The following is a 23529-nucleotide window of genomic DNA, read 5'->3' as shown; positions in this document are numbered from 1 at the left end:
TTGTCCGGGTGTTTCGGTTTAGACTGCGTGCTTTTTTTTCTGGGAATGTTTAACCTTGTCGTCGTTTCGGGTTGGGTTGACAACTACGAACACTTAATGGCAAATTTCATGACCAAATTTTGTGACGATGAATGATGCGGCGTGGGGTTCGCTTGACAGTGGAAGATAGAAGTGTTCGTGTAGATTTCCTTATACTGCATAACGAAAATGCCGTTTCATTACCATTTCCCCAAGATACAACAACGCCCTCGGGATTGCAATAGAGTTACAGAAACAGAGACGAAAAAGTCGGGATAGAAACAGGATGAGAAGGAAAAAGCATGAACATAACCGTCGATCCTGGACAAATCCGAATAAACAAGCAAAAAAGAAAGGCCTTTTTTACCATGGACCTCAAAAACTAAATCACCGTAGCAAATCCTCAATGCGTTGCCGCAATTCCTGGCAACGCTCCGTAATCTCCGGCGTCGTCGCAGTGCCGGCCTGCATGATCATCAACAAAATCTCCGAAACTCGCTCGGCTTGGCCGTCTCCTCCAAAGACTATGCCACCCAGCCGGGCACTTTCCCGGAACCATCCCTCCAGAAGATACAGCAAATCCTTGGCAATGTACCGGCGGTTGGACCCGTGGAAGGGCGCCTCGTCGGTATAGAACATCGCCTCCAGAACGGTGAAGAGCGAGTCGTGGGCCACACCCAGATCCAGGAACAGATCGACCACCCAGTAGGTCGCGCGAACATTGCGTTGGAACTCTAGCGAATACCGTTCAAGCATGGGGAGGAGCTCTCGGACGGGGAAGACCGACTCCGACATCCGTAGTCGACTGCCAAGGCTTCGCACCTTTTCAACCACCGCCTCAAAGGGCTGCGGTGTGCCGCGATCCACTGTCCGCTGGTGCACTTCCTGGATCAAATTCTGCCAGGTTGACTTGATATCTGCCGCATTCCGGTAATCGCCGATGTAGAATATCTGCAGGCAGATGTCATTGTAGCCCGCCGGGTCCGCGTAGACGTTGAAGAGCTGGAAATGAAGGTCAGAATATGGGTCATGCAGGGTTAAACGAGAAAACATGACATACCGTGCTGATATCCAGAACTGGGCCATCTACGTCCCGGAGAACCTCAGTCTTACGCTCGGGGGCGATGCGTTCGTCATCCTTCAGGCGCTGTAGAAGGTCATCCTGAATGTTGGCCACGTCGATGAGGTTTGAGATTTCCTGTAGCAGACGCTGGCGTTCCTGACGGCCGACATCGCGGGTTAATGTGGAGCAGTTAGCGCGAGCACGGCCCAGATACTCGATGCGTCGACTGAGCGGTAGTGCAAACGAGCTCCCAGCCAATTGGAATTGAACCTCGGCGGCCTCGAAGAACCGCTGAGACTGGGCGTAGTATTGCCAGAGGAGATCGGCGTGGGCAATATCATCATTAGACTTGCGCTGCAGATAGCTGACGACAAACGCTGACTGGGTCTGGAGGAGTCGCTCGCTCCAGCCCTGCTCCAAGTACCAGTCGTACAGACTGGTCAAAAATACCTCATCGGAGGAGTCAGTAATGACGCCGTATGCCTCATTCTGTCGCTTGGCAATCACAGTCAATTGACCGTCAATGACATGAGGATCAGAAGCAGCTTGGGTGTCCACGGCGACGATGACTTTAGATACGAGGTCGTAGCATTGTTTGCGGAAGAGGAAATATTGCTTGCGAGGGTCCTGGGTAAATATGAGCGGGTGTTGATGGCCAGACAGGGGGAAGCCGTTTTGGGAGGGAAAGTTCACCTGTTCCGGGCGGCCTTCCATGATCCAGGAAAGGGCCATGTTTGCCTTGTCGGAGCGTTGAGCGACGTGGAGGGCGAGTGAAATAGCGCCTGTTGATGTTAGTACAGACTTAGCAGCCTCTTAATGCGAGCATTCGCATAGATAATGACATACCAGCAAAGAACTGATTAGAAATAAAGTTATCCACAGCCGAGACCAAGTAATCCATAGGAAGATCCTCAGCCACCTGCTGGAAAAGAAGCAAACTCTCATTCAACAAGTTACGACCCAGCTCGGAGTTAGCACCAGCTTCAGTTGCCCGCTTGAGCTGCTCTTGCGCCTTGAAGATGACCACATCCTCGGCACTACAGAAGTTGCCACACCGGCGACGTAGAGCATCCGCCACGGTCTCAACGTTGGATCCCTTGGCAATGTTGCGGTTGACAATGCCCTTGACCAACTCTTTGGCGATATCGTGGCCCTTGGCCGTGCTGAAGAGTTCTTCAAAAGTCAACTTCAAGAATCGCTCCTTCGATTCTTCAGGTAGGGTAGCCACGATCTCGTCCACTCGTTCGTCGAAGAGCACCAGCACGAAGGAAATACCTTCAATTGTGTGAGACACGAGCTGAACGAGTGAATGTAGAGCACGGTGCTCGGCTTGCAGGGCGGTCTCTTGCTGTTTATTCGACACCCGAGCCAGCTCCTCCGGGCCGGTCAACCCCTCGATAAAGCTCTTGTTGACCTTGAAGAACTCTTGAAGAGAGGATAGATCATGCTGGATGGTCCGCAGCTTGGCTGCGCTCACCGAGGCAGACACAGAAGTCGCACCGTTCGGTCCCTTGCCAACCTTGGTGATGCTCATCTTCCAGATCGACCGCAGCAGACGCGAGATATACAAGGCAATGCCGTCGTGACGGGGAGAAAGGTGGATCGTATCAATAGCGGGGGTAATGTTGTCCTGAACGGTATTTTCATCAGGTACTGGCCGGCCGCCTTGCTCAATAAAGACCCTGCGGGCAAACTCCAAAACGTCCGGGTCATTAATCGGAGTTAGCCGTTGATCAGGGGAAACTTCCACACCCTGGCCACAAGCCACGGCGAGGGCGGTGGCCACTGTCTCATTGCGGCCGTAGGCCTTGATAAAGTTGACCACTTCCTGCTCGAGGCCTACTTCGCCATCAGCAGTACCACGACTGCGTGCCAACGCAGCAAAGACATCGACCAGACGTCGTCGACGGATGACATGGATGCCACTGTTGGTCAGGATTGCAATCTCAGCCGCTCCCTGGTCAAACTGAACAGCCAACTCGTTTCTAAAGCCACCTCCGGAAATTCCGAGGGGTGTACTGGAACACAAGCCTATATCCTCCGCTCGTCCACCCAGGTTCAACCAAACCGCTGATTCGGCGGTCTTGGCAATGTTCACACTCTCCGGCTGGTAGTTGAGGCGACCGGGGTCGGGCGAAGAAATGAACAATGTGTCCATTCTCTGGGTGGTGTCTTTGCACGTAAAGCAGAAGAAAAATCCCGGGGGAATCTCGTTGCCATACGTGTCGGGGACAAAGACTGGATGGGGAACTTAGTGACGGCAGCGTTTAGTCGAGACACTCCGTACTCGGTAGGGGCTGACACAGCGGCGAATGCAGCTGTGTTGTCAACGGGGGGCGTCTTGACATGCTGGGCCTGCATGCTCGTGGGAGCATTGCTGCCGTTGGATGCGGGAGCCCAACTATAAGCATTGGTAGCACTGAGGTAGATCCGATAACCCGTAGCGGTGGTGGCCACCAGGTGATATCGAGATGCCTCCGCGGCGGGGACAGGACTGATAGAAACAATCTTCACTTTCGGGTTCAAAGTCTCGTTAGATGCGATGATATGTCCAATGTTGGAGTAGATGTCCAATGCTGCTTTGGTGATTGCAAGAGAGATGGCGCCATCGTCCTTCATATGGAAGACCCGGATGGTTGAGGTGGACGACAAAGTGTAGAGAAGTCTTCGACTGTCGTCAATCACCATCTGCTCCACATATTCCGAAATCTTTTGAGACAAGGCGGCGAGGTTAGAAATGCTCAGAGACGGGGCAAACGCGGATAGCCTTGAGCTAGTGTGGTTAATCTTGCGGCATCGATTCTGGAACCATCCTTCCTCTTGTTGGTATGTAAGTTCATAAACATCATTGTCGGACAATCCACCAAAGAAAATGCGGCCGGTAGCATCGGACGAAGCAAATACATTAATATCGAGTCCGCGAATAGATACCGACATTCCGGTCTGGTAAAGAGTAACCTGCTTCGATCCATTGGGTGTCGATTCCACACCCATGCCCAGCAAGATGACCTCTGCAGTCGTAGCCACAACAAGCAGATGGGTGATGGCAGGCAAGAACACTCCCGCACGCGGCTTCACCAACTTGACCGCATTGATGCTGTTTGGCTGATCCTCGAAGCCAACCAATTGCGGACTCGGGTGTGTGAAATCCCAGAGGTACAGTGCATTATCGATCGCCACCCACGCGTGGTTCAACTCGGCGAAAAGACCCATGCTCGTCGACACCTGAGCGCGATTGTACTGATCGAAGATTTGGTCGGGGATATTGTACATTTTGACTTTTTGGAAGGGAGCCCATGATTGGGACACGGGAATGTCATACTCGGAGGAGAAGCCCTCTATATAAGCGCGCGTTTTTTACATTAGCTTTGGATCGTCAAGTTTCACCAAGGGAGAGGCAGAAAAGAAAACTCACGAGACAGATAGCTGTCAAGGTCGGGATACCGCGATTCCTTAAGAAGGGTCTCATTGATGGTGCGCGCTCCCCGTTCCTCGGTGCTCAATGTCAGATTTTGAGTCTGCGAGGCCGCCGGAGGCATCCTAGGCATGAGCGGAGATTGGGACGCGATGCCTTGTGGCTGTGGCTGTTGCGGCGTCGGTAGCTTTTGCTGTTGCTGTTGGTGTTGAGGCTGTTGCGTAGGCGATTGGAATGATCCATGACGAGCGACAGCTGGGGTCTGCAAGTATGCCCCAGGAAGTGGCCTTTGAGGCGTCGGGGGCGCGAAGTTGGCAGGCAGAGTCGGGTAGGACATGACGACGGATTCGTAGGTACACAGCTGGGGAGGAGATTGGAGGAGAGAGGGCACGACTCCCCCGGCCGAGCAAAAAGCACACAAGAAGCTGCAGGATCAATCAAAGGAAGAGACAAGCGCTTTATCAAAGGAGGGGAAAGTCGGCGTGGAGGGAGGGTGATGGTTAATTAAGACGCAGAGTGAAGGTGGTTGGTGGTTGATTCTCAAGTTTCTTTTGCGAAAAGCGAGAGTCAACAATTGGAAGGCGCACGGGCCACTTTTAATGAGCTTCCGCCTTTTTTGCAGAGGCAGCGAGAGCTTCAACCTCGTCTTCGTCCTTTTCTTGCCTCAAGATTATCTGTACCATTGACTGTGAACTGGCTTGTCTTTGTTATTTGTTTCCACGCGGCGGTTCATTCATCTTCACAATGTTTCAGTCTATGCGCCTTTCCGTTCGAGTCCCCTTGCGCTCGGTGCGATGGAACTCTACAGCTGGTCCGACTCTGCCGCCATTGATGGCTACTCTGCGTAATGATCTCAAGACGGCAATGAGAGCAAAGGATACTCATCGGTAAGGCAGGAACTCAAGAATATAATTTCTCGTGTCTATCGAAGCAACCGCGCTTGAGATTTTGTCTTTTACTTACTATTGCAGCCTTAACGTACTCCGTGCCTTGATCTCCGAAACCAACAACGCTGCCAAAACTTCCTCCCCTATACAAACCGACATTCAGCTTCTCTCTCTGATTCGGAAACGGGCATCAGCCGCCAAAGAGGCTGCTCAACAATTCGCCGAAGCCGACCGACCAGATTTGAAAGAAAAGGGAAGATGCCCAGATTGCGATTTTGGAAGAGTATGCAGGCCACGTCAAGACACTGAGTGTGGAGGAAGTTGAAGCCGTGATCTCAAAGGAGATTTCTGCTATTAAGGAGGCCGGTAAGAAACTGGAGGTTGGACAGGTCCTTAAGGCTCTGTTTGCTCCCGGTGGTGCTCTTGATGGCAAGCCCGCAGACCGGAAAGAGGTTGCTGGGCTGGTCAAGAAGGCTGTTTCTGCTTGAATAAGAGCAGAGAGCAGGGAGGAGTGAGTAATGGAGCAAAGAAATGCTCTACATGTACAATAGTCTTGTTACAATATTGTGATATACCCGTTCCATTGGACAGAAATCTTCGAGGTATAAAGAGGGAGAGGAACGGAAAGAAACTCGTTCAAATTCGAACGAGAATACACATAATCGAATCACAAACGCCAAATCCATCAAGGAGAGAACTTCTCCTACGAGCAGAAAAACGCCAATCCTCCCAGAGATGTCATCAATACGCCAAACCACCACCATCGGTCCGGATTAATGAGCTCTTCTTTAATCACCAGATGGAAACCTGACCCAGACATGTCGCGCTTCTTGCGAGACCCTCGTGGCATGGGATTCAACGTCGTGGTAGGGAGCATCTTTGGCGGGCGGTAGGTGAGATACATTGGCTGCATGATCTTTCCATCGGCCTGGGTCAAGTCGAGCCGTTGAATGCCGTGGTATTGATCGACTTGAACAGAGTATCCCTGATTCGAGATCTCAGCATGATGATCTTCGGACATGACTTCTTGAATTGTTATTCTTGCCTACCTTGAAATGCTCGGTGTTGTTGTATCGTGTATAACTGCTGATGCCCTGTCTGCATGGCTCCGAGAGTAACTGGCGTCCATCCACTGAGATCGGGGTCAAGATGAGGGAGCCATTGGTTAGCAGAGTATAAGAGCCATGCTGCCACTGCATCATCCCGGACGGACATGACGGGTCGGTGGCTAGATGGAATAAAAGGGCTGGTTAATTGGTGGCCTCAATTTGGTGTTGCTGGTATAGATGGACACTCACGATTGGCTAGGGCTCGGTACAAGGCCTCTTCATAGTATCCGTCGGCGGAAAAAGAGTACGAAATGCCCGTCAGATTGGGCTCGAGGAATCGATCTTTGAGAGGATCGTAGAAGTCCTGTATCTTTGATTAGCTTGGCTGTCTCCTTGTCCAAACATAATACGTACTGGTCCAGTGAAGACATTGCGAGACTTGGTCGTCCACGTCCCGACCAGTTCATCCACACTAGCTGCTGCCACTGTCGTGGCCAGCAGAGTCCACATCCACAGCATATTTTAGGTCGACAAACTCAATGACACTGTCAAAAAGGTGGAACAATGCCGGACTCATTGAATAAAATGAGAACCAAAATGAAGAGAGAACAGGTCAGCTTCGAGATTCAATCCCTACATTCAAGTGGGGACTAAACAAGGACCTCCTCAGCTTGGAATGTCAAGGTCGGTCCACTTTTCTTATCGCGGTTATCTCTCCTCCTCTCATTCTCAACTGTCGACTTTCCCGCAGGGTCTCTGGTTCCTGGTAATGATGGCTCTTCAGACTGCGAAGCGCGACCTGCGCAAGCGGATGCGCGAGACTTTGTCGGCGCTTTCCAATACTTCAATTGTACAGCAATGTTGGTTTTCTCCATTCTTACCGGGCATCCCACCCCCAATGCCACCTTGAGTCATGCGCAACCTCCGCTCGCTTTGATGCTAACATCGCGCCTTCATCTGTGCAGCCAGTGTCGCTACGAGTAAATTCCTGTCACTATCGGAGTACCAGAATGCAAAGAGCATTGCTGTCTACCTTTCCATGCCCAGTGGAGAACTGTCAACCCGCAGTATCGTGCAAGATGCCTTCCAGCGCGGGAAAGACGTCTACATCCCATACATTCATACCGTCGACAAGGTCTCCGTCATGGACATGTTAGCCCTCGAATCCATCGCCGAATTCGAGTCTTTACAACCCGATAAATGGGGCATCCCTTCCCTACAGCTTACGCAGATTCCCGGTCGGCGAGACTGCTTCTCCGGAAAGGGTCTTGATCTGATTGTCATGCCGGGCATGGCATTTGACTCGGGCTTTCGACGACTTGGGCATGGAAAAGGGTATTATGACCATTTTCTGAAGCGGTATTCTCGATGGAGCAGCAAGATGCCATTCCTTGGTAAGATTGGAAACCCTCGGGTACGAAATATGCAGAAGACAAATATATTTTCCCCGGATGTTTTTATCCCATTGTCCCAAACAAAAAGAAGAAAAGCTAAAACTCCGTTACTCTAGTGGCCCTGTCTCTCCAGGAGCAGCTGCTCGCCGAGGATATCCCCGTCTTGGAACATGACTGGCTGATCGATGCCATCGTGGTGGGTGATGGGCGGTACCTGGACCGCAGGTCGTAGGTCGAACAATCGACAGAAAGGTATAAAGGAAACGAGATAGATGCGAGGTGTCGTGCGCGTCAAGCGTAAGTCGAGCTTCAAACGGCCTGGATGAGGGAGACGTTATCGCCCTTGAGCAGGATTTGGCCTAGAAGGAGGAAAGGTGTATATTAGTTTCTGTTTGCATAAATTTCCGCTTGTATAAAGTTGGGCTGCGTATAATCCACGCCACATATCACGTAAAATGAGGGATTCCCATACCGAGAGGCCTCCGCTTCTCCTCCTCAGTCTTGGTAGCAAGACGCACTTCCACCGCGTCGTCGACAACAAGGTTCATAAACTCATCAAAGCCCTGGAAAGAATCGCACAGGTCAGCTATACTCGGGAGAACGAGGAGCCGAGGAAAAAAATCGCGACAAGCGTACCCTGATCTTGCCCTCAATGCGGAACGCAAGCTGCTCGTACAGCCAGATCGAGACAGTGCTGCGCTTCTGCAGCAAGCTGAAAATGAAGTGGATTGGCGCCAACAAAGTCTTGCGGCCAGCCATGATGGATGAATAAAAGGAATTGAGGTGGTGAGACGTTGTCAAGAAGGGCGGGATCGCGGGCTTGCGGCGAAGGAGGGAACTTAGAGAGTTCGAAAGCTCTGCGTCCCGTGATTTGGGTATGGTAATACCATTACGCAGAGCCAGTCACGGGCATCCCGACATCCCACCTTCCACTCCCTCCTCCGCCATCTTTTGCGATTGCACCCAACGTCTACGACAACGCTTTCCCTGCGTTTCACCCCTTTTTGTTTCCCGTCTTCATTGGATGTGCATCTAAATTGCTGGTTTTGCAATCCTTCTGTCCAACCGCTCACCCTCCTCCAAAATGGCCAGCAAGGATGGTGGGCAGGCATTTGCCCCGGTCCTGGCGGCCGTCGCGACCATGCAAGGGAATGTGCCTAGGACCGAAAAGGCCCAGGCCCATGCTTTCCTTGAGAAGTTCCAGAAATCGGTACGTTCTGGCGAAAACTCGCGAAAAATCTGGTGGAGGTTCGGGGCTTTGGATCTAGCTATACTGACGTGTTCCCTCTCCGCCGAAAATTAGGTCGAGGCCTGGACAACTACACACACTCTATTACAATCTTCCGACGTGCCGGTGGAAGCTAAATTGTTCGCGGCCACTACATTGAAGGGAAAGGTGTGGATAAACTCTGTCGGAGAGGAAGGGAAATGGCCCCGCTAAATAATTACAGATCATCTTCGACCTCGATCAATTGCCTCCAGACTCTGTAGTGGCGCTTCGCGATTCCGTCCTCAATCTACTCGTTGCCTTTGCCTCGGGCCCGCGACCCATACAGACTCAGCTATGTGTGTGCCTGGCAAGCTTGGCGATCCAGATGCTGGCCTGGAAGGATGTTTTGGCCACGGTGGGGTCGGCCTTGGGTAGCAGTGCGGGGGACTGTGTGCTGGAATTTTTGAAGATCTTGCCTGAGGAGGTGACCGAAGGTCGCAAGATCAATCTAGGTGTATGATTCACGGAGTCAAAAGCTTGGTTTTGCGTGCTATTACAGTCACTGACAATGCTTTAACAGGAGGACGAACTGATTGAACGAACAAAGGAGCTACTGGAGGATAATGCCGATCAGGTGATGCAGCTGATGATTCAGTATTCTCAATCGTCACGTATGTATCCTTGCGCAGATTTACCATCCCACTATGAATTCTTTCTAACAGACATGGTTTTACAGCTACGGCTGCCACCAACCCACGCCTTCTCGATTGCATTACCTCATGGCTCCGTGAAATCCCGGCTGCTCAGGTCATCGATTCACCTTTGATGGACGTCATTCTCAAGGCTTTGGATAATGATGTCTCTTTCGATGCCGGTGTTGATTGCATGTGCACGCTCTATCGCGACACCAAGGATGTCCATGAGTCCCTGCCCATCATTCAAGCCCTCTATCCCCGTCTGATGGCCCTTCGGCCCAAGATTGCCGAAACCGCCGAGGCTGAAGATTTGGAAGCTTTCAAGGGCATTACGCGAATGTTCGCCGAGGCTGGTGAAGCATGGGTGGTGCTCATCGCGCGTATGCCTGGTGAATTCCGAGGCCTGGTGGAGGCCATTCTCGAGTGCTGTGCGCGGGACTGGGAACGCGAGGCCGTGTCCATCACCTTCATTTTCTGGTACGAATTGAAACAGTCGATCACGATTGAACGATATAACGAGGCGCGCCTCAACTATCAAGACATCTGGTCACAGTTGATGGACATAATGGTCAAACATCTTGAATTCCCTTCCCCCGAGGAAGGCGAGACTGATCTGTTTGGTGGTGATCGCGAGCAAGAAGAAAAGTTCCGCCAGTTCCGTCATGCTATGGGCGATGTCCTCAAGGATTGTTGCTCTGTGATTGGCGTGACCGAGTGTCTTGGCAAGATCTACCACTTGATCCAGCAGTGGGTGGGCAAATACGCCTCGCAGGCTAGCAATGAGCACGTCCCCCACTGGCAAGAGCTTGAGGCACCCCTATTTGGTCTTCGGGCTATGGGTCGCATGATCGATCCTGTTGAGACCACCGTGCTAGGCCAGTTGATTCCTCTAATTGTGCAGATTCCCGAGCAGGAGAAGATTCGATTCCAAGCCATAATGGCTCTCGCTCGTTACACAGAGTGGACATCGATGCACCCAGAAACCCTCGAGGCCCAACTCAACTATGTGATCTCTGGCTTCCAGCATCCATCTGTAGAGGTGGTGCAAGCGGCCGCCCTGGCATTCAAGTTCCTGGGAACTGATTGCCAGAAGCTGCTCGGCGGTCACATTGGCCAGCTGCATTCATTCTTCGAGTCTGTGTTGGACAAGCTGAAGCCAACCAGCCAGGAAGAAGTGACCGAGGGTGTTGCCGCCGTGGTGTCAGTGCAGCCTTTGGAGAAGATTTACGACTCGATGAAGATGTTCTGTGATCCGATCATGCAACGGATCATGACTCTTGCCAATAATGCCCAGGACGAGGAGGGTCAGCGAGCCGTGGCTGATCACCTCGGACTGATTTCTATCTTTGTCCAGGTGGTGACCCCCATCGTTGCTCCTGGAGAGGAGAATCCCGCCGTGAAGTATTGCGGTGAGATTCTGCCTATCATGACTACGATCGTTATGAACTTTACGTCTTCTACCCCTATCCTTGAGCGTGTCTGCCGTTGCTGGCGAAACATGATCATCTCGTATCGTACTGCAATGATTCCTCTGCTGCCTACCTTGGCCGAAAGCATTGCCAATGGTTTCCAGGCCTCCCGTGAGGGTGGCTTCTTATGGGCTACTGATGCGGTGGTTCGCGAGTTCTCCCATGGTGCGGAATACGTTGATGAGGCGACCAGTAATGCCGTATTCCATTTCTATGAGCAACAAGCCACTGCTTTCCTCCGGATTATGAATGATTTGCCGCCGGAGAACCTTCCCGATGGTAAGTGAAGCCGAATCCACTGTGTATTCCTACATCTAACATTGTACAGTTATCGAGGATTTCTTCCGTCTGTCCTCCGATGCCGTTCGATACTACCCTAAGAAATGCATTTCCTCGGAATTGGCCATTCCCATCTTCTCTGCCGCTCTTAGTGCCCTCACCCTCCAACAGGTCGACCCTCTCATCGCCACCCTTCACTACTACCGCGACCTGTTCAGCTTTGCATTTGAAAAGCCTCTGATCTCCGAGTTCACCAGTCCCGACGAGGAGCCTTATGTCAACCCACCCGAGGTGCGCGAGGCTGTCAAGAACCTGATCGTTACCCAGGGTCAAGTCCTGTCCGAGCGTATTCTGGCCGGCATGATCTTCACTTTCCCAGGTGACTGCTTCCCGGATGCTTCGGCGATCATGATGACCATGTTTGAGTTGCTTCCTCATGAAACGGGTGCTTGGCTCCAGAACACGCTGCAGATGTTGCCAGCTGGTTCAATGAAGCCGGCCGAAGCCGAGCGGCTGTTGAAGAACGTTGCGGAAAAGGTGCAGTCTGGTGAAATTCGGAAGATTCGCGTTTTACTGCAGGGTAAGTCAACCATGCTGCAAGCTCTTCGCTTTTCCATCTCTAACATATTGTTTCTAGACTTCACCAACTCGTACCGCCGCCGTAATGTTGCTCCCCGTGAGGGGCTGGGCCGCTTGGAGGCCACCCGATTCCGGTTCAGCGGGTGAAAAGAGAAACCATAAATCATTAAAAAATATACCCTCTTCTTTTCCCCGTGTACAAAACATTTTTTCCCTCGGTTTTCTCTGGATCTGGTGATCTTTTCTTCATGGTCTGATCAGATAAGAAGTCTCGTCCCGGACGCATTCGCACACCAGGTGTTGGTCCAATGGCTGGGCTGGAACGACCGGTCATCTTGTGATATCCCACCGGTTCACGCCGGCTTTCTTCCGGTGAGGGTGGATGAGGTATCTCGGTACGTCTATTCTACTTGCTGAGTCTGGCTTCGAGTGGGACTGCATGACACCCCTTTCACGCACTGTGATGGATAGGTAGAGAATACTAGGTAGACAGGTTTTTTGTCTGTCTTCATTCGTTGATTGCGTTTGCACTGTAGGGATGGACCTATGGCATGGCAGTGCGATTAGATTGAGATATTCCGTTCTGTTGTATTGGGTAGATGCATAGGCTTGGGCTTAGGCTGGATGAAATATAGATCTGGTTGCTTTATGGAGGGTGAATAGCTGAACTACTGGGCCTGGCATCTTAGTATTCCATCGAGTTAAATTGTATTTTGTTCGGGCGGTTAGCAGGTAGGTGGCGGTATTCAGAGGGGAGGACGCAGACATATATCGGGGCAACTTCAGCCGACATCCATCGTACTCCCGTACCCTCGGTTGACCTATACCTAGAACCATTGGGCAATATACAATTTCAGGTTGATTATGATCATGTAAAAAGGTATGCAAATCAATTCCATGTCCAAAGACTATTCGTTAAACTAGCTTTGGTGCTTGCGCCTTGATGCTGATGGGTGGACGCAGACCACACTGCGTTAGAGGGTTGCTAGGGAATGCGACTAGAGCCAGGAGATACGATACTACTCTAATAGGACCTAATGAACCCGCTGGAATAATCGATTCAAAGGGTCATTCTCAACATTCTCAACATTCTCATCCATTATGACTATATTCCATCATCCATCTACTCGATATTCACCGAGCTCCGCCAACTTTAGCTCGACCCCACACTTCCGGGCCCGGGGGAGAGACCCAAACGCCCATTTGACTTTGGAACCACTGACTTTTGACTTTGGCCTCCCTCGCAATCATCCTCTTCTCACTCTCTCTCTCCTCCTCTCAACACTGTTCTACTGACCACCACGCTTCCACTACCACGTGGGTTCACGGCTCACGGCTCTCGGCATCTCATCTCCACCTGCAGCGATCCTCGCAGCCGCACCCTCGTGCTCATGGCACCCGATGGTGCTCCCCGCGGTTAAATCGGACATCATGGTCGAGATCGACGAACAGCCCTCCAAGCGCCGGCGACGCAGTCGGCGAGCTCCCTCCGATCGCAAATTCGAATGCACACACGAGGGATGTGGAAAGAGTTATTCGCGCGCCGAACACTTGTACCGGCACCAGTTGAACCGTATGACGAATCGATCTTTTGCGATCCCCATGCTAGGCGCGGGCAAGGAGCTAACCTATTCTCCTCTTCTCTCGCAGATACCCCGAAACAGATCTTTCGCTGTGATTTCCCTAATTGTTACCGCTCGTTCGTCCGTCAGGACTTGTGTATTCGCCATCGCGAACGCCATACCACCCGCGGTTCGCAGTTGCAGAAGCGCGATAGCTTCGCCCATGACAGCCTCGATGAATCCCCGCACAAATCTCTCATCCCGGTCTCGTCGCCGTCTTCACCCTCCATGACTACGGCTGAGTACCCCTTCATGACGGATCCTGCTGCTCCCAGCTCTAAATCCCCATCGAATACGACGAATAATTTCTCCCTGCCTACCACCACTACCACCACCGCTACTACTACTACTACTACCGCCACCACCATCGACACGGCTGGGGTCCCTGTGTCTGGCTACACGGATTTCTCCGGCGCCATCAGCCAACAGGACCCCATGCTGGACTTTGACTCCATGTCCAATGCTTACCCGATCTTCGGCGGCGAGACTTATAACCGGTCACCGTTTGCAATGGCGGATGACTTTGCGGCATGGCTGTTCAGTGAACCGCTCGCCCCGTTGGGCTACGGGATGATGCCTTTTGTACAGAATCAGTTCTACATGAATGAGCCCTCGTACAATAATTTCTGTACCGTCATCCCGCAACATCCAATGAGCGTGACGAGTATTCTAGATTCGACTTCCCTGCCGGCGATTATCTCGGAGGAAAAACGGCAAGACTTGCTGCATCTTATGGCAACTCGGTTTAATGAGGCGGCGTACTCGGCGGAAGGGAAACGGAAGGATGCGCTGATGGATGGGGATTTGGATAGTGATCGGCATGTCTTGAGTTTGCGCATGATGCAGACTTATATTGGATCGTACTGGTATCATTTCCACACGCAGTTGCCGATTCTACATCAGCCTACCTTTGCGGCCGATCGCACGCCGAATTTGCTGCTCCTCGCGGTCATGGCTATTGGGGCTGCCACCCTGGACAAGGCGCATGGGCAAGCTGCGACGGAGACTGCTGCAGAGCTGGCCGGTTTCATCGCATGGCATCTGCGTTGGGAGATTTTCATGGATGCCGATTTCCGGCCACCCGCGCGGCTGTGGGTGTTTCAGGCGTTGCTTCTACTGGAGGTTTTTGAGAAATCGTTCTCTACGCGGGCGCTGCATGAGCGTGCGCATATCCACCACGACACGACGCTCACGCTGATGCGCCGGGGCAGCTCGCTCATCGGCCGGTCCTCCTTTGATACACCTGAGTCTAGGGAAGAGGATGAGTCGTGGACGCACTGGATCAAGGCGGAAGCCACGCGCCGTGTCGCGTTTGCAGCATTTGTTCTCGACTCGACGCATGCGACCATGTTCGGGCACTCGGCGAAGATGGTCGCGCATGAGCTACGCCTGCCATTACCCTGTGATGAAGCACTGTGGGCTGCTACGAGTGCCGCGGAAGTTGCCCGTGTCCAGTCCAGTCTGCAGTCACACGGCGTCCGACCGATCATGTTCCTGGATGGACTCAAGCGTACGCTTAATGGACAGCCGGTCCGGACGAATACCTTTGGTCGGATCATCCTGATGGCCGGACTGCTCAGTGTGAGCTGGCATTTGAACCAGCGAGATCTGCAAGTCAGCTCTCTGGGCGTTGGACAGACCCTAGGCGGCCGGGATAAATGGCGCACAGCCCTGCTCCGCTCGTACGATAACTGGCGACGCGACTTTGACGAGGCACTGGGTCCGGCCCCGACCGCCGAGTCGGAGTCACGCGATGTCCTCCATGGCCTGGCGCATATGGCCTCGCATGTGGACGTCGTGGATTTGCAAATCTTTGCGGGAGCTGGCCGGTTAATGGGTCGGTCTATTACTGCGCGCGATTATAGTACGGCCCGGGAAAAGACTGGTCGCTGGGCGACTAAGGCATCTGCGCGCGACGCTACCTTTTACGCTCTCAAGTTTTTGAACGCGTGTTTCTCCGATCCCGCTGTGGAGAGCGGGGAGTATGTCGCCCGTGATGATTACCTGCTGAATCGGCCGTGGGTGATGTACTTTGCCGCGCTGGTGGTATGGTGTTATGGGTTTGCGTTGGATGGACCCTTGCGACCGCCGCCGGCACTGGCGACGCATGCTGATCGCCGGCGGGATATGCAGGCTTTCTTGCAGCGAGTGGGTGGGGTGCAGGAGCCGAATGATCTGGAGGGGATGAAGGGGCGGAATGGGTGTTTGGGGATGTTGATGATCATGAGGGATTCGTTTGCGAATCCCAGGTGGGAGTTGTTGGGGGAAGCGGCGCGGCTGCTGGACAGTTGCATTGCAAAGTTGCAGTCGTAGAGAGGAGGGAGATGTGTAGGAGTATGGTTTCTGGAATGGTGTATGGAGGAGTAGAGAGTGTACTTGTGAGATAGCTTGGTTGGTTAGTATTATATCCCAATGTATGTGATCCATGATGATGATGAATAGGCTGGCACTGGTAATGCTCTACAACTATAATCTATCCTATTGTACAATATTAGTAGAATAATATAATCCACGACCGTTTATCTCATCATCAGGTTATGCTCTGTAGTTTATTCCCAGATCCCCCCACTCCGACGTTGTTGATGTGGTTGCCCGACCAACGGATCTTCCCAGTGACTCGCTCTCTCCCTTTCCCACTTCCACTTCTCCAGCATCACCAACTGTTCCCTTTCCCCCCTTCCAACACTCCCCCAAACATTCACCTACATCCCTTCGTCAATTCCATTCTTGTCCGACAAGAAAAGAATTCAAGACCATGGTAAGCATGCTCCTACCTCCGACTACTTCCTACCCTACGCAACCCGTCCAGTTCAGCCCGCCTCAAATCCCCGTCAGCTCCTGTTGACGAATTACCATTTCGGTCGTGGATTCGCTTGGGACTTCCGCCCGCCATCCCTGGATTGGCCCCCCCCCTCCCTTCGTCATCTTCGCCATTCTACACTTCGTCCTTCCCTCCCATCCTACATCCTCATACTCATTTATTCAAACTACTCGCCGCTATTCACACTCTTTTCTGTCTGCCCCCGTCATCATGGCTAACAAACACGATCACCAGGCTTCTACCAACTACAAGGAAGCCTTCTCCCTGTTCGACCGCCGCGGTACCGGCCGTGTCTCGGGTGATTTGCTGGGTGACTTGCTGCGCGCTTGTGGTCAGAATCCCACGCTTGCGGAGATTAGCGATCTTGAGAAGACCGTTGGTGGTGATTGTATGTATTTGCGACTTGCTCCTGTCTTCCAGCGCTGTAGCTGAGGGGGTTTGCGATTCGGTGTGGTGACGGCTTTGCTAATGCGCCGCTTTTTCTTTGGTTTAGTCGATTTCGACTCTTTCTTGAAGGTGCTCAACCGCCCTGGTGGTTTCCGGGATCCCGGTGAGCCTGAGGAGTATTGTCGGGGCTTCCAGGTGTTTGATAAGGATATGACGGGGTTCATTGGTGTGGGACAGTTGCGTTACAGTATGTTTGGGCAGGCTTATGTCCGCGGAATTCGTTCCAGTGGTGCAAAATGCTGAACACTTGCTAACCGCCTCTTCTCTTCCGCTCTAGTCCTCACCAATCTCGGCGAGAAAATGTCAGACGACGAAGTCGATGAGCTCCTCAAGGCTGTCGATACCAGCTCCGGCGAGATCAACTATACCGATCTGGTCCGCACCATCCTGGCCAACTGATACCCCCCACGCGCAACCCTCGTTTCTTTTGCCTCGGTGGCTTCCTTGTGATTCATGAATTTACGTATGGACATGGTTTTTCTTATTCTTGCGAGGACCGCACCCTGATTGGGATACACCTGGCTCGGCTTCTTCGGTTTTACTTTTCGGCGCGAGGAGCTTCCTGTATTGACTGTATTTGATCAATGGAATGTATTATTGTTGGTGGTTCGGGTATATCTCAGCCCAACCATCCATTCATATAATTGCCACCTGTAGAGGGATTTCTTCCTTGTAGCCTTCTTTATATCTTCATATCCCACCATTCAATCCCTTCTCGTCTTCATACATCCCCAGCCCAACCACGCCACTCTTTCTCCCCAACACCCTCCCCTCCCATCTTCTCCGTCTCAACCAATGCACCGGGTAGCACATACATCGCCGGCGGCCTCTCCTGACCATCTTCATCCTGGCCATCCTCTGTCTCCTCCGTTTGGCCCTGCGCGTTACTGCTCTCCCCCCAATGCACTTTATCAAGGTAATACCCAACAACAACCCGACACCGCCCACACCGCAGTAAAACCCGCTTCTCGATCCCGTCTTCGCGCCGGATTAGCGTGGCCCGCCGGTCTGGTATCGTCGTTGAAAGGAGGAGCGTGACGTGTTTAGGATGGGGTGTGGTGGAGGCTGTTTGTGTTGAGGTGGGTTCGTCTTCGTCTGCGTCTGAGGCGCGTAGTTTCTCCAGGGGCAGGATTAGCGCGGTGTCGTCTGCGGGCGGGGTGCGGCGGGGCAGGGTGTTGAGGGCTCGGGTTGTTGCGAGGAGGAGGTGCGAGCAGAATCGGCAGTGTTGGGTGTGGATTGGGAGTTTTGTGGGTGGTGCTGGTGTGGTGGACATTTTGGGGGGTTGAGGGTTGGTGGTGAGGAAGTGGTGGAATTGTAGTGTTGTAGGTGTTGAAATGAGGGAGGTCTTGGTTTGTAACTCTTCAACTGAGACTTGTCTTGTTGGATGATTGTGACGGAGTTGGTCTGATGTTGTCGGAGAGGATGAGAGCGCTCTAGGAAATATTAGCTTTGGTGTCGCGTCTGGATAAAAGAAACCTACAGGTAAAGACAGTCACGGGGTTTGTTGACTTGTTGAAGCTCGGGCTAGCAAGGATTCGGGGCTGATCCTGAAGCGCAAGGGATCAAAAAATGAGGTCGAAGAACGAAGCTGCGGAGCGCGGAGATCTCAAATCGAGGCGGTGATAGGCGGTGGCCTTATCGGCGCTACACTACACTACAGACAGATAATAGGCCAACTTCACAACGGTTCGATACTACAACGGTTCGATAATCTATCTTCAATTCACCATTTGCATATGAAGTTAGATACTGACTGGGCTCCAGATATTGATGATGCTTGAGATACTATGGGAAGTTGGGACGATTGTCCTCGTTAACTATATGCTCTTTGAACCTTCAATACCGATACGATATTGATCACCGCGATTACCGTGCCATTCTGCTTGTAGTAGATATTCAAGATCAATCCCTCAATTTCCAAGGACATCTTTAGGACTGACTAAATACGAGTAAAAAATTGAATCTAGAGTCAACGTTCGAAATTTGGCTCGAGAACTATAAGATGACGGGACAGTAGTCGTGATGTCATGCATTCGATATTTCCTACTCCGGCAGCGCGGTAGATATGTTCCTTGGATAATGCTCCCGCATTTCTTCCAAGTACAGTACGTTGCGAAACCGGTGCAACCGCCTCCACTCTTCGAGTGTTTCTCTAGGCCCACCGCCAAGACACCCAAGGGCACATTAGGAATAGCCCCGGAATATCAATATTCCTGTAGCAGTCTCGATACTATTTTTTACTTTCATAAAATACGATTCTTTGTCTCCTAACTGTATTGGCATTTCCAAGAGCAGATGCAAACAGGTCAAACACCAGAGCGGGAGCTTGCCTTGCGAATCTGGTGAATCTCCAATCTCTCCCATCACTCCCTTGTCCAAGAGACGAATGGAAGGGGTATCCGGCCCCAGACCTTCCAATTAGTGACTTACATCACTTGTTTATTGTACCTACAGACTTCTCACCGACTTTTCATCATACTCAGCGTGTCGGCCACAGCTCATGTGACTTTTCGCTCTCTGACCCCTTTGTTGGAAGCTAACATACAACCGTTTCAATAGACTCCTCAACAGCACTCTCGTTCCTGCGGAATGATTCGCCCTTCTTTTCAACGACAGCGATACAAATTGATCTGAAGTACCTGATCTACGGAAGGAAATTTCGCGAATGCGCTTACCCTCGGTTATCCTGACCGCGAATTGACATTTTCAGTAATCTGCTTTGCGCTTCGCTCGGTCCCGAGGATATTGTTGGGTGAAATTCCGCCTTCCTTGACTCACATCCGTCCGACCAGCTCAGATTCGATCAAGTTGTCCAAGGTGCTGATGGATGTACACGGGATGAGCAAGCTTCAGATCCTCAGACAGTGTCTGCTACGCGATTGGTGTAAGGTCGAACCGAACAATCGAGTCTTGTTCAATTATATAATTCAAAAATGACTCAAAAGCTTTCTTCTCAGCCTCCGAGGTATCAGAACCATGCCTGAGGAGGAATTGGACACAAACGTTGCATTATGGAGCTTCTTTCTTGATAATCCAAGTGGTCGATATTCATCTTCCTAGGACTTGTCAAGTGGCTACCTAGGAGGGTGCTGTCCACATGAGACTGGACACACAAGTACTGCATCACCCGTCCAAAGGGCCCGCACGTCTTACTGTCATAGCAATGCTAGGCCAGCCATCGCAGCACCTACTACCAGTCCCGGGTTACCATACTTGAATGCCTCATTCGCAGCACCAGTTTTTGTCGCAGTCTCGACAAGAGAAGGAGTTCCAGTTGAGGAAGCAAGGGCCGTAGTATTCCGGGTACTTGTTGTTGTCGTGGCAGTCACGGCCCCAGCAACACCCGTGTTGAAACCCAGTTCAACAGAAGCGGCGGGCAGGGTGACTGTAGACGTCACAGTAGTCATAGTTGTCACAGGAGAACCGCTCTGGACACCAACGCCTGGAGCAGCTAATAGAGTAACACAAACTGCTGAAGCTCGAGCATCCACATAGTTGCACCCAACTGAGGAAGTGCTGTTCAGAGATTAGTTTTGTCGTAGGCTTGCTCCTGATTTGATTATCATGACTCACAATGTCTCCGAGGGTTCAGTATATGATAGTCCAACATATGATGGGCCTGTGACAACAGCCACACCAGTAGCAGGAAGCGAGCAAAGGGTGGCCTCGCTATCACACTTTACATTGTACGTCGTGTGTGTGGCATCCTGCAGCAATGTGATTGTTAGTATTAACCCTCTAGAGCCGAAGTATCACGGATCATACGCTTTCAACAGTAGAGACAGTATAGTCGCTCAGGATAAGAAACTGGTCCAAGAAGGGCGAGTCGGCAGTTGTTTGAGCATAAGCGGCAGAGACTCCACCCAAGGCAAGAAGAAGCCGAGGAAACATCTCGAATGTATTAATATTACTTTGGTGATATTTTTGGTGAATGCGCGATAGACCGTGGAGTGAAATAAAATCACAGCTCTATAAATGTCTAAGAACCAGGGGCTTTTAATTATGGAAGAGCACATCAATACGTTTGGAACTAAATAATGAAACCTGAGAGTTGTGGTGGCTTTGGCCCTCTCGCTTCAGTGCTGGTTGGAGCCTCGGCAAATTTAGCTCCTGTCGAAGGACGCTACAAAGCGTGTGTTTCTAAGGGGTAACCTGTTTTCGAATTCTACTGTACCTGATTGTTCCCTTGTTTGCGCCTGACAGGTATATGTGGGCCCCACTTGTGCTAATACAGTAAGGCGGTTTAAACTAATGAAGCTTCGGAGAGTGCCAATTTTGCCGGAGGTCCAATCAGCGACGAAGTCCCTGGAAGCGAGAATCCAACTGATAAGGTGTCCGATGTATTGAATGTACAAGCGAATACATGCCCGGAATCAACATGTAACCAAAATACGAAGGAATACATACCCAGATCCCGGAAAAACTCCAAATACAGACTAGTGTGTCTTGGCACAAGGGGCAGGAAAGTTACTCGGAGAGTGGAGTTGTTGCACCGGTTTCGCAATGTACTGTACTTATTGGTGAAAGTAAGCCATGTGGAAATATCCAGCGAAGCCAGGAACTCGGGGTCTTTATCCTTGTGCCGTTTGAATTGTGCTCTAAGCGTCATAGTAAACGACATTGCTATGTTTATGCCCAATGCGAGGACACATAGCAGCCGTAAGGCTGATATGAGGGTCTAAAATCTAGACCCTTAGTATCAAGCCACTGTTTCAAATCCTGGAATATCACGGGACCCTAGAACAGCGATTAAGATCATCTATCTTGAAGTGGGTGAAATATTCCCTCTAGTCTTCCTCATGGATAAGTTGCTTTTAGAAAACTTCCAGCAATCACACTAAATGGAGGTTGAAGTTTCACCATCCTTCCAAGTGAAGGCCCTAGGCTTTCTGTCGGAAAGCTTCAAAAGCGGATTTACGATGCTGAAATCATTGTTTCAAGCCAGAGCATGTCGCCGTAAAAGACAACTGATCTTACTGATGGCTAACTTCAGCGTACTTTCGGGAATCTTGCTTTACTCTCAAAGTTCGGCATCTTCCACGCTTCATCAAGCGTACATTGATCAATCGTCTTACCAACTCGGCCTCTCATCTGTGAATTCGGGCGCCGATCCTCAGACGGTAAGTCCGATCACTCCGAGTCCATACGCTGTCGCCATATTCCTCGGCACAGAGTTCGACGCAGAAGACTCCGACGAAGACAACTCAGATCGGTATTATGTCGGGGCCCGCACACTAGTCTATCAGCTACTTCATGCACCCAGTACAAAGTTTACAAGCCCGGTATCTGTCGTAATCTTAGCCACGCAGGGAGTGCATGAAAGCAAACGACAGCGACTACGATTAGATGGCGCGGCTGTTGTCGAGATTGAACGATTGGAACACTCTATCGATATTGAGGTCCCTTTTTACCATGAAGTGTTCGATAAGCTTCCAGCATTTGATCCAGCCGTGATGCCTTTTGAGAAAGTCGCCTTGCTAGACGCGGACATGGTGATTACACGACCACTCGATGCACTGTTCCAAGATACCAATACCACTCACTTTCCGGTCGATACGAATTCGACAAAATTGCCCGCACCAGATTTACCCGAGCTTCCAGAGAGATATGCTCTAGCAGCGACGCCAGATATTCCAGGTCGGAATCCCGTCTTTCCTCCGGACGTCGACAACGAGAAGAACCGTGATTATTTCAATGCCGACGTGATAGTGTCCTCTCCCACCAAGAAGCTTTTCCAATACTATCTTGCGCTCCTTGGTCGACCTGAGTTGTTTGGCCATTGGTTACCTGAGCAGGATCTTCTTAATCTTGCTCATCGCTGGGATGGACCGATGCCTTGGAGACAGCTTGATCTCTCGTGGCACTTGATCCTTCCTACCGAAGCGGATTTTAATGCTGGCATGGCTATTCTTCATTGTAAATATTGGCAGCCTGCTGGGGACCCGTGTCATCAGACGGCTCTTGCGCGGTGCTGGCAAATGCAGGGGTACTGGGAGGGAAGAGAAGGCTCAAAAGCAGGAAGGTGACTGCATTTAAGACGTTTAATGCGAGACTTGACTCCATGGATCTTGGCCTTATGGAGAACTCTGAAGCCACAAATTCTTTACTGCGTTCTCTCTGTGACTATCTTTTTCTTTCTTTTCCACTCCTATGACCCTTCAAAACCTCCGATGGGCCCCTGATAGATCTCGACTTCTGATACATCTCAGATTCCTGCGATCTTTCGTCTCTTTTCTTTTCCCTCCTACCTTCTCATCCAGAAAATAGTGATCAGCATAATTGCGAATACTCAACCATTAAAGGAGTTTCTTAAAGGCCACGTAGCCGAGTAAAACTACGCTGACGCTGGACAGGACTGAGAAATGGCGCTAATTAGTTTAACCATCTAGCTATTATAAGCCTAGAGGTTCTTCTATGAAGTAACACTTGTGCTATCCTAGACATTGACTTCGCAATTGTGCTATTATATCTCTTTTAAACACGTGAAACCTATTGCATGCCTCGTTGTTCATAATTAGCGGGTAAGTAGGGGTAACCTTTAGCTTCTACTATATTTTAATAAAGTAAGGAATGAGAAAGAA

At 51.2% G+C, this 23529-nt stretch overlaps 11 protein-coding genes across 11 annotated transcripts; 6 read left to right on the top strand and 5 right to left on the bottom strand.

Annotated features, from left to right (window-relative positions):
* Positions 1-405: 405 nt before the first annotated feature.
* Positions 406-4833, bottom strand: N7458_007343 (putative non-repetitive nucleoporin; the record flags this gene model as incomplete). Its single annotated transcript, XM_056910725.1, has 5 exons — positions 406-1020; positions 1079-1863; positions 1928-3253; positions 3304-4419; positions 4497-4833. 5 exons carry the CDS (start codon positions 4831-4833, stop codon positions 406-408), a joined length of 4179 nt encoding a protein of 1392 aa, XP_056763551.1.
* A 407-nt stretch (positions 4834-5240) lies between these two features.
* On the top strand, positions 5241-5871 carry N7458_007342 (uncharacterized protein; the record flags this gene model as incomplete). The annotated part of the gene is given in 3 exon segments (XM_056910724.1): positions 5241-5383; positions 5468-5666; positions 5686-5871. The coding sequence occupies 3 exon segments, from the start codon at positions 5241-5243 to the stop codon at positions 5869-5871; spliced, it is 528 nt and encodes a 175-aa protein (XP_056763550.1).
* Positions 5872-6086: 215 nt separating this feature from the next.
* N7458_007341 (Protein r.t1.c1) lies at positions 6087-6951 on the bottom strand (the record flags this gene model as incomplete). Its single annotated transcript, XM_056910723.1, has 4 exons — positions 6087-6368; positions 6433-6611; positions 6682-6796; positions 6847-6951. 4 exons carry the CDS (start codon positions 6949-6951, stop codon positions 6087-6089), a joined length of 681 nt encoding a protein of 226 aa, XP_056763549.1.
* A 253-nt stretch (positions 6952-7204) lies between these two features.
* On the top strand, positions 7205-8058 carry N7458_007340 (5-formyltetrahydrofolate cyclo-ligase; the record flags this gene model as incomplete). Its single annotated transcript, XM_056910722.1, has 3 exons — positions 7205-7292; positions 7398-7826; positions 7943-8058. The coding sequence occupies 3 exons, from the start codon at positions 7205-7207 to the stop codon at positions 8056-8058; spliced, it is 633 nt and encodes a 210-aa protein (XP_056763548.1).
* A 77-nt stretch (positions 8059-8135) lies between these two features.
* Positions 8136-8585, bottom strand: N7458_007339 (small nuclear ribonucleoprotein E; the record flags this gene model as incomplete). The annotated part of the gene is made up of 3 exons (XM_056910721.1): positions 8136-8185; positions 8299-8389; positions 8463-8585. The coding sequence occupies 3 exons, from the start codon at positions 8583-8585 to the stop codon at positions 8136-8138; spliced, it is 264 nt and encodes an 87-aa protein (XP_056763547.1).
* Positions 8586-8910: 325 nt separating this feature from the next.
* Positions 8911-12205, top strand: N7458_007338 (mRNA transport regulator MTR10; the record flags this gene model as incomplete). The annotated part of the gene is made up of 7 exons (XM_056910720.1): positions 8911-9036; positions 9130-9222; positions 9278-9550; positions 9617-9707; positions 9773-11479; positions 11529-12059; positions 12117-12205. The coding sequence occupies 7 exons, from the start codon at positions 8911-8913 to the stop codon at positions 12203-12205; spliced, it is 2910 nt and encodes a 969-aa protein (XP_056763546.1).
* A 1284-nt stretch (positions 12206-13489) lies between these two features.
* Positions 13490-15993, top strand: N7458_007337 (putative C2H2 finger domain protein; the record flags this gene model as incomplete). The annotated part of the gene is made up of 2 exons (XM_056910719.1): positions 13490-13631; positions 13709-15993. 2 exons carry the CDS (start codon positions 13490-13492, stop codon positions 15991-15993), a joined length of 2427 nt encoding a protein of 808 aa, XP_056763545.1.
* Positions 15994-16711: 718 nt separating this feature from the next.
* Positions 16712-17347, top strand: N7458_007336 (uncharacterized protein; the record flags this gene model as incomplete). Its single annotated transcript, XM_056910718.1, has 3 exons — positions 16712-16889; positions 16995-17135; positions 17226-17347. 3 exons carry the CDS (start codon positions 16712-16714, stop codon positions 17345-17347), a joined length of 441 nt encoding a protein of 146 aa, XP_056763544.1.
* A 322-nt stretch (positions 17348-17669) lies between these two features.
* N7458_007335 (uncharacterized protein) lies at positions 17670-18221 on the bottom strand (the record flags this gene model as incomplete). The annotated part of the gene is made up of 1 exon (XM_056910717.1): positions 17670-18221. The coding sequence occupies one exon, from the start codon at positions 18219-18221 to the stop codon at positions 17670-17672; it is 552 nt and encodes a 183-aa protein (XP_056763543.1).
* A 1882-nt stretch (positions 18222-20103) lies between these two features.
* On the bottom strand, positions 20104-20839 carry N7458_007334 (uncharacterized protein; the record flags this gene model as incomplete). The annotated part of the gene is made up of 3 exons (XM_056910716.1): positions 20104-20464; positions 20522-20655; positions 20714-20839. The coding sequence occupies 3 exons, from the start codon at positions 20837-20839 to the stop codon at positions 20104-20106; spliced, it is 621 nt and encodes a 206-aa protein (XP_056763542.1).
* Positions 20840-21927: 1088 nt separating this feature from the next.
* N7458_007333 (uncharacterized protein) lies at positions 21928-22974 on the top strand (the record flags this gene model as incomplete). Its single annotated transcript, XM_056910715.1, has 1 exon — positions 21928-22974. The coding sequence occupies one exon, from the start codon at positions 21928-21930 to the stop codon at positions 22972-22974; it is 1047 nt and encodes a 348-aa protein (XP_056763541.1).
* Between the last annotated feature and the right edge of the window lie 555 nt (positions 22975-23529).

This window comes from Penicillium daleae (genome assembly GCF_028827525.1).
Source record: "Penicillium daleae strain IBT 16125 chromosome Unknown utg000007l_segment0_segment0, whole genome shotgun sequence".
In the NCBI taxonomy this organism is placed as follows: domain Eukaryota; kingdom Fungi; phylum Ascomycota; class Eurotiomycetes; order Eurotiales; family Aspergillaceae; genus Penicillium; species Penicillium daleae.
The sequence above is the reverse complement of the archived record's forward strand: the minus strand, read 5'-3'. Positions and strand labels throughout refer to the sequence as shown.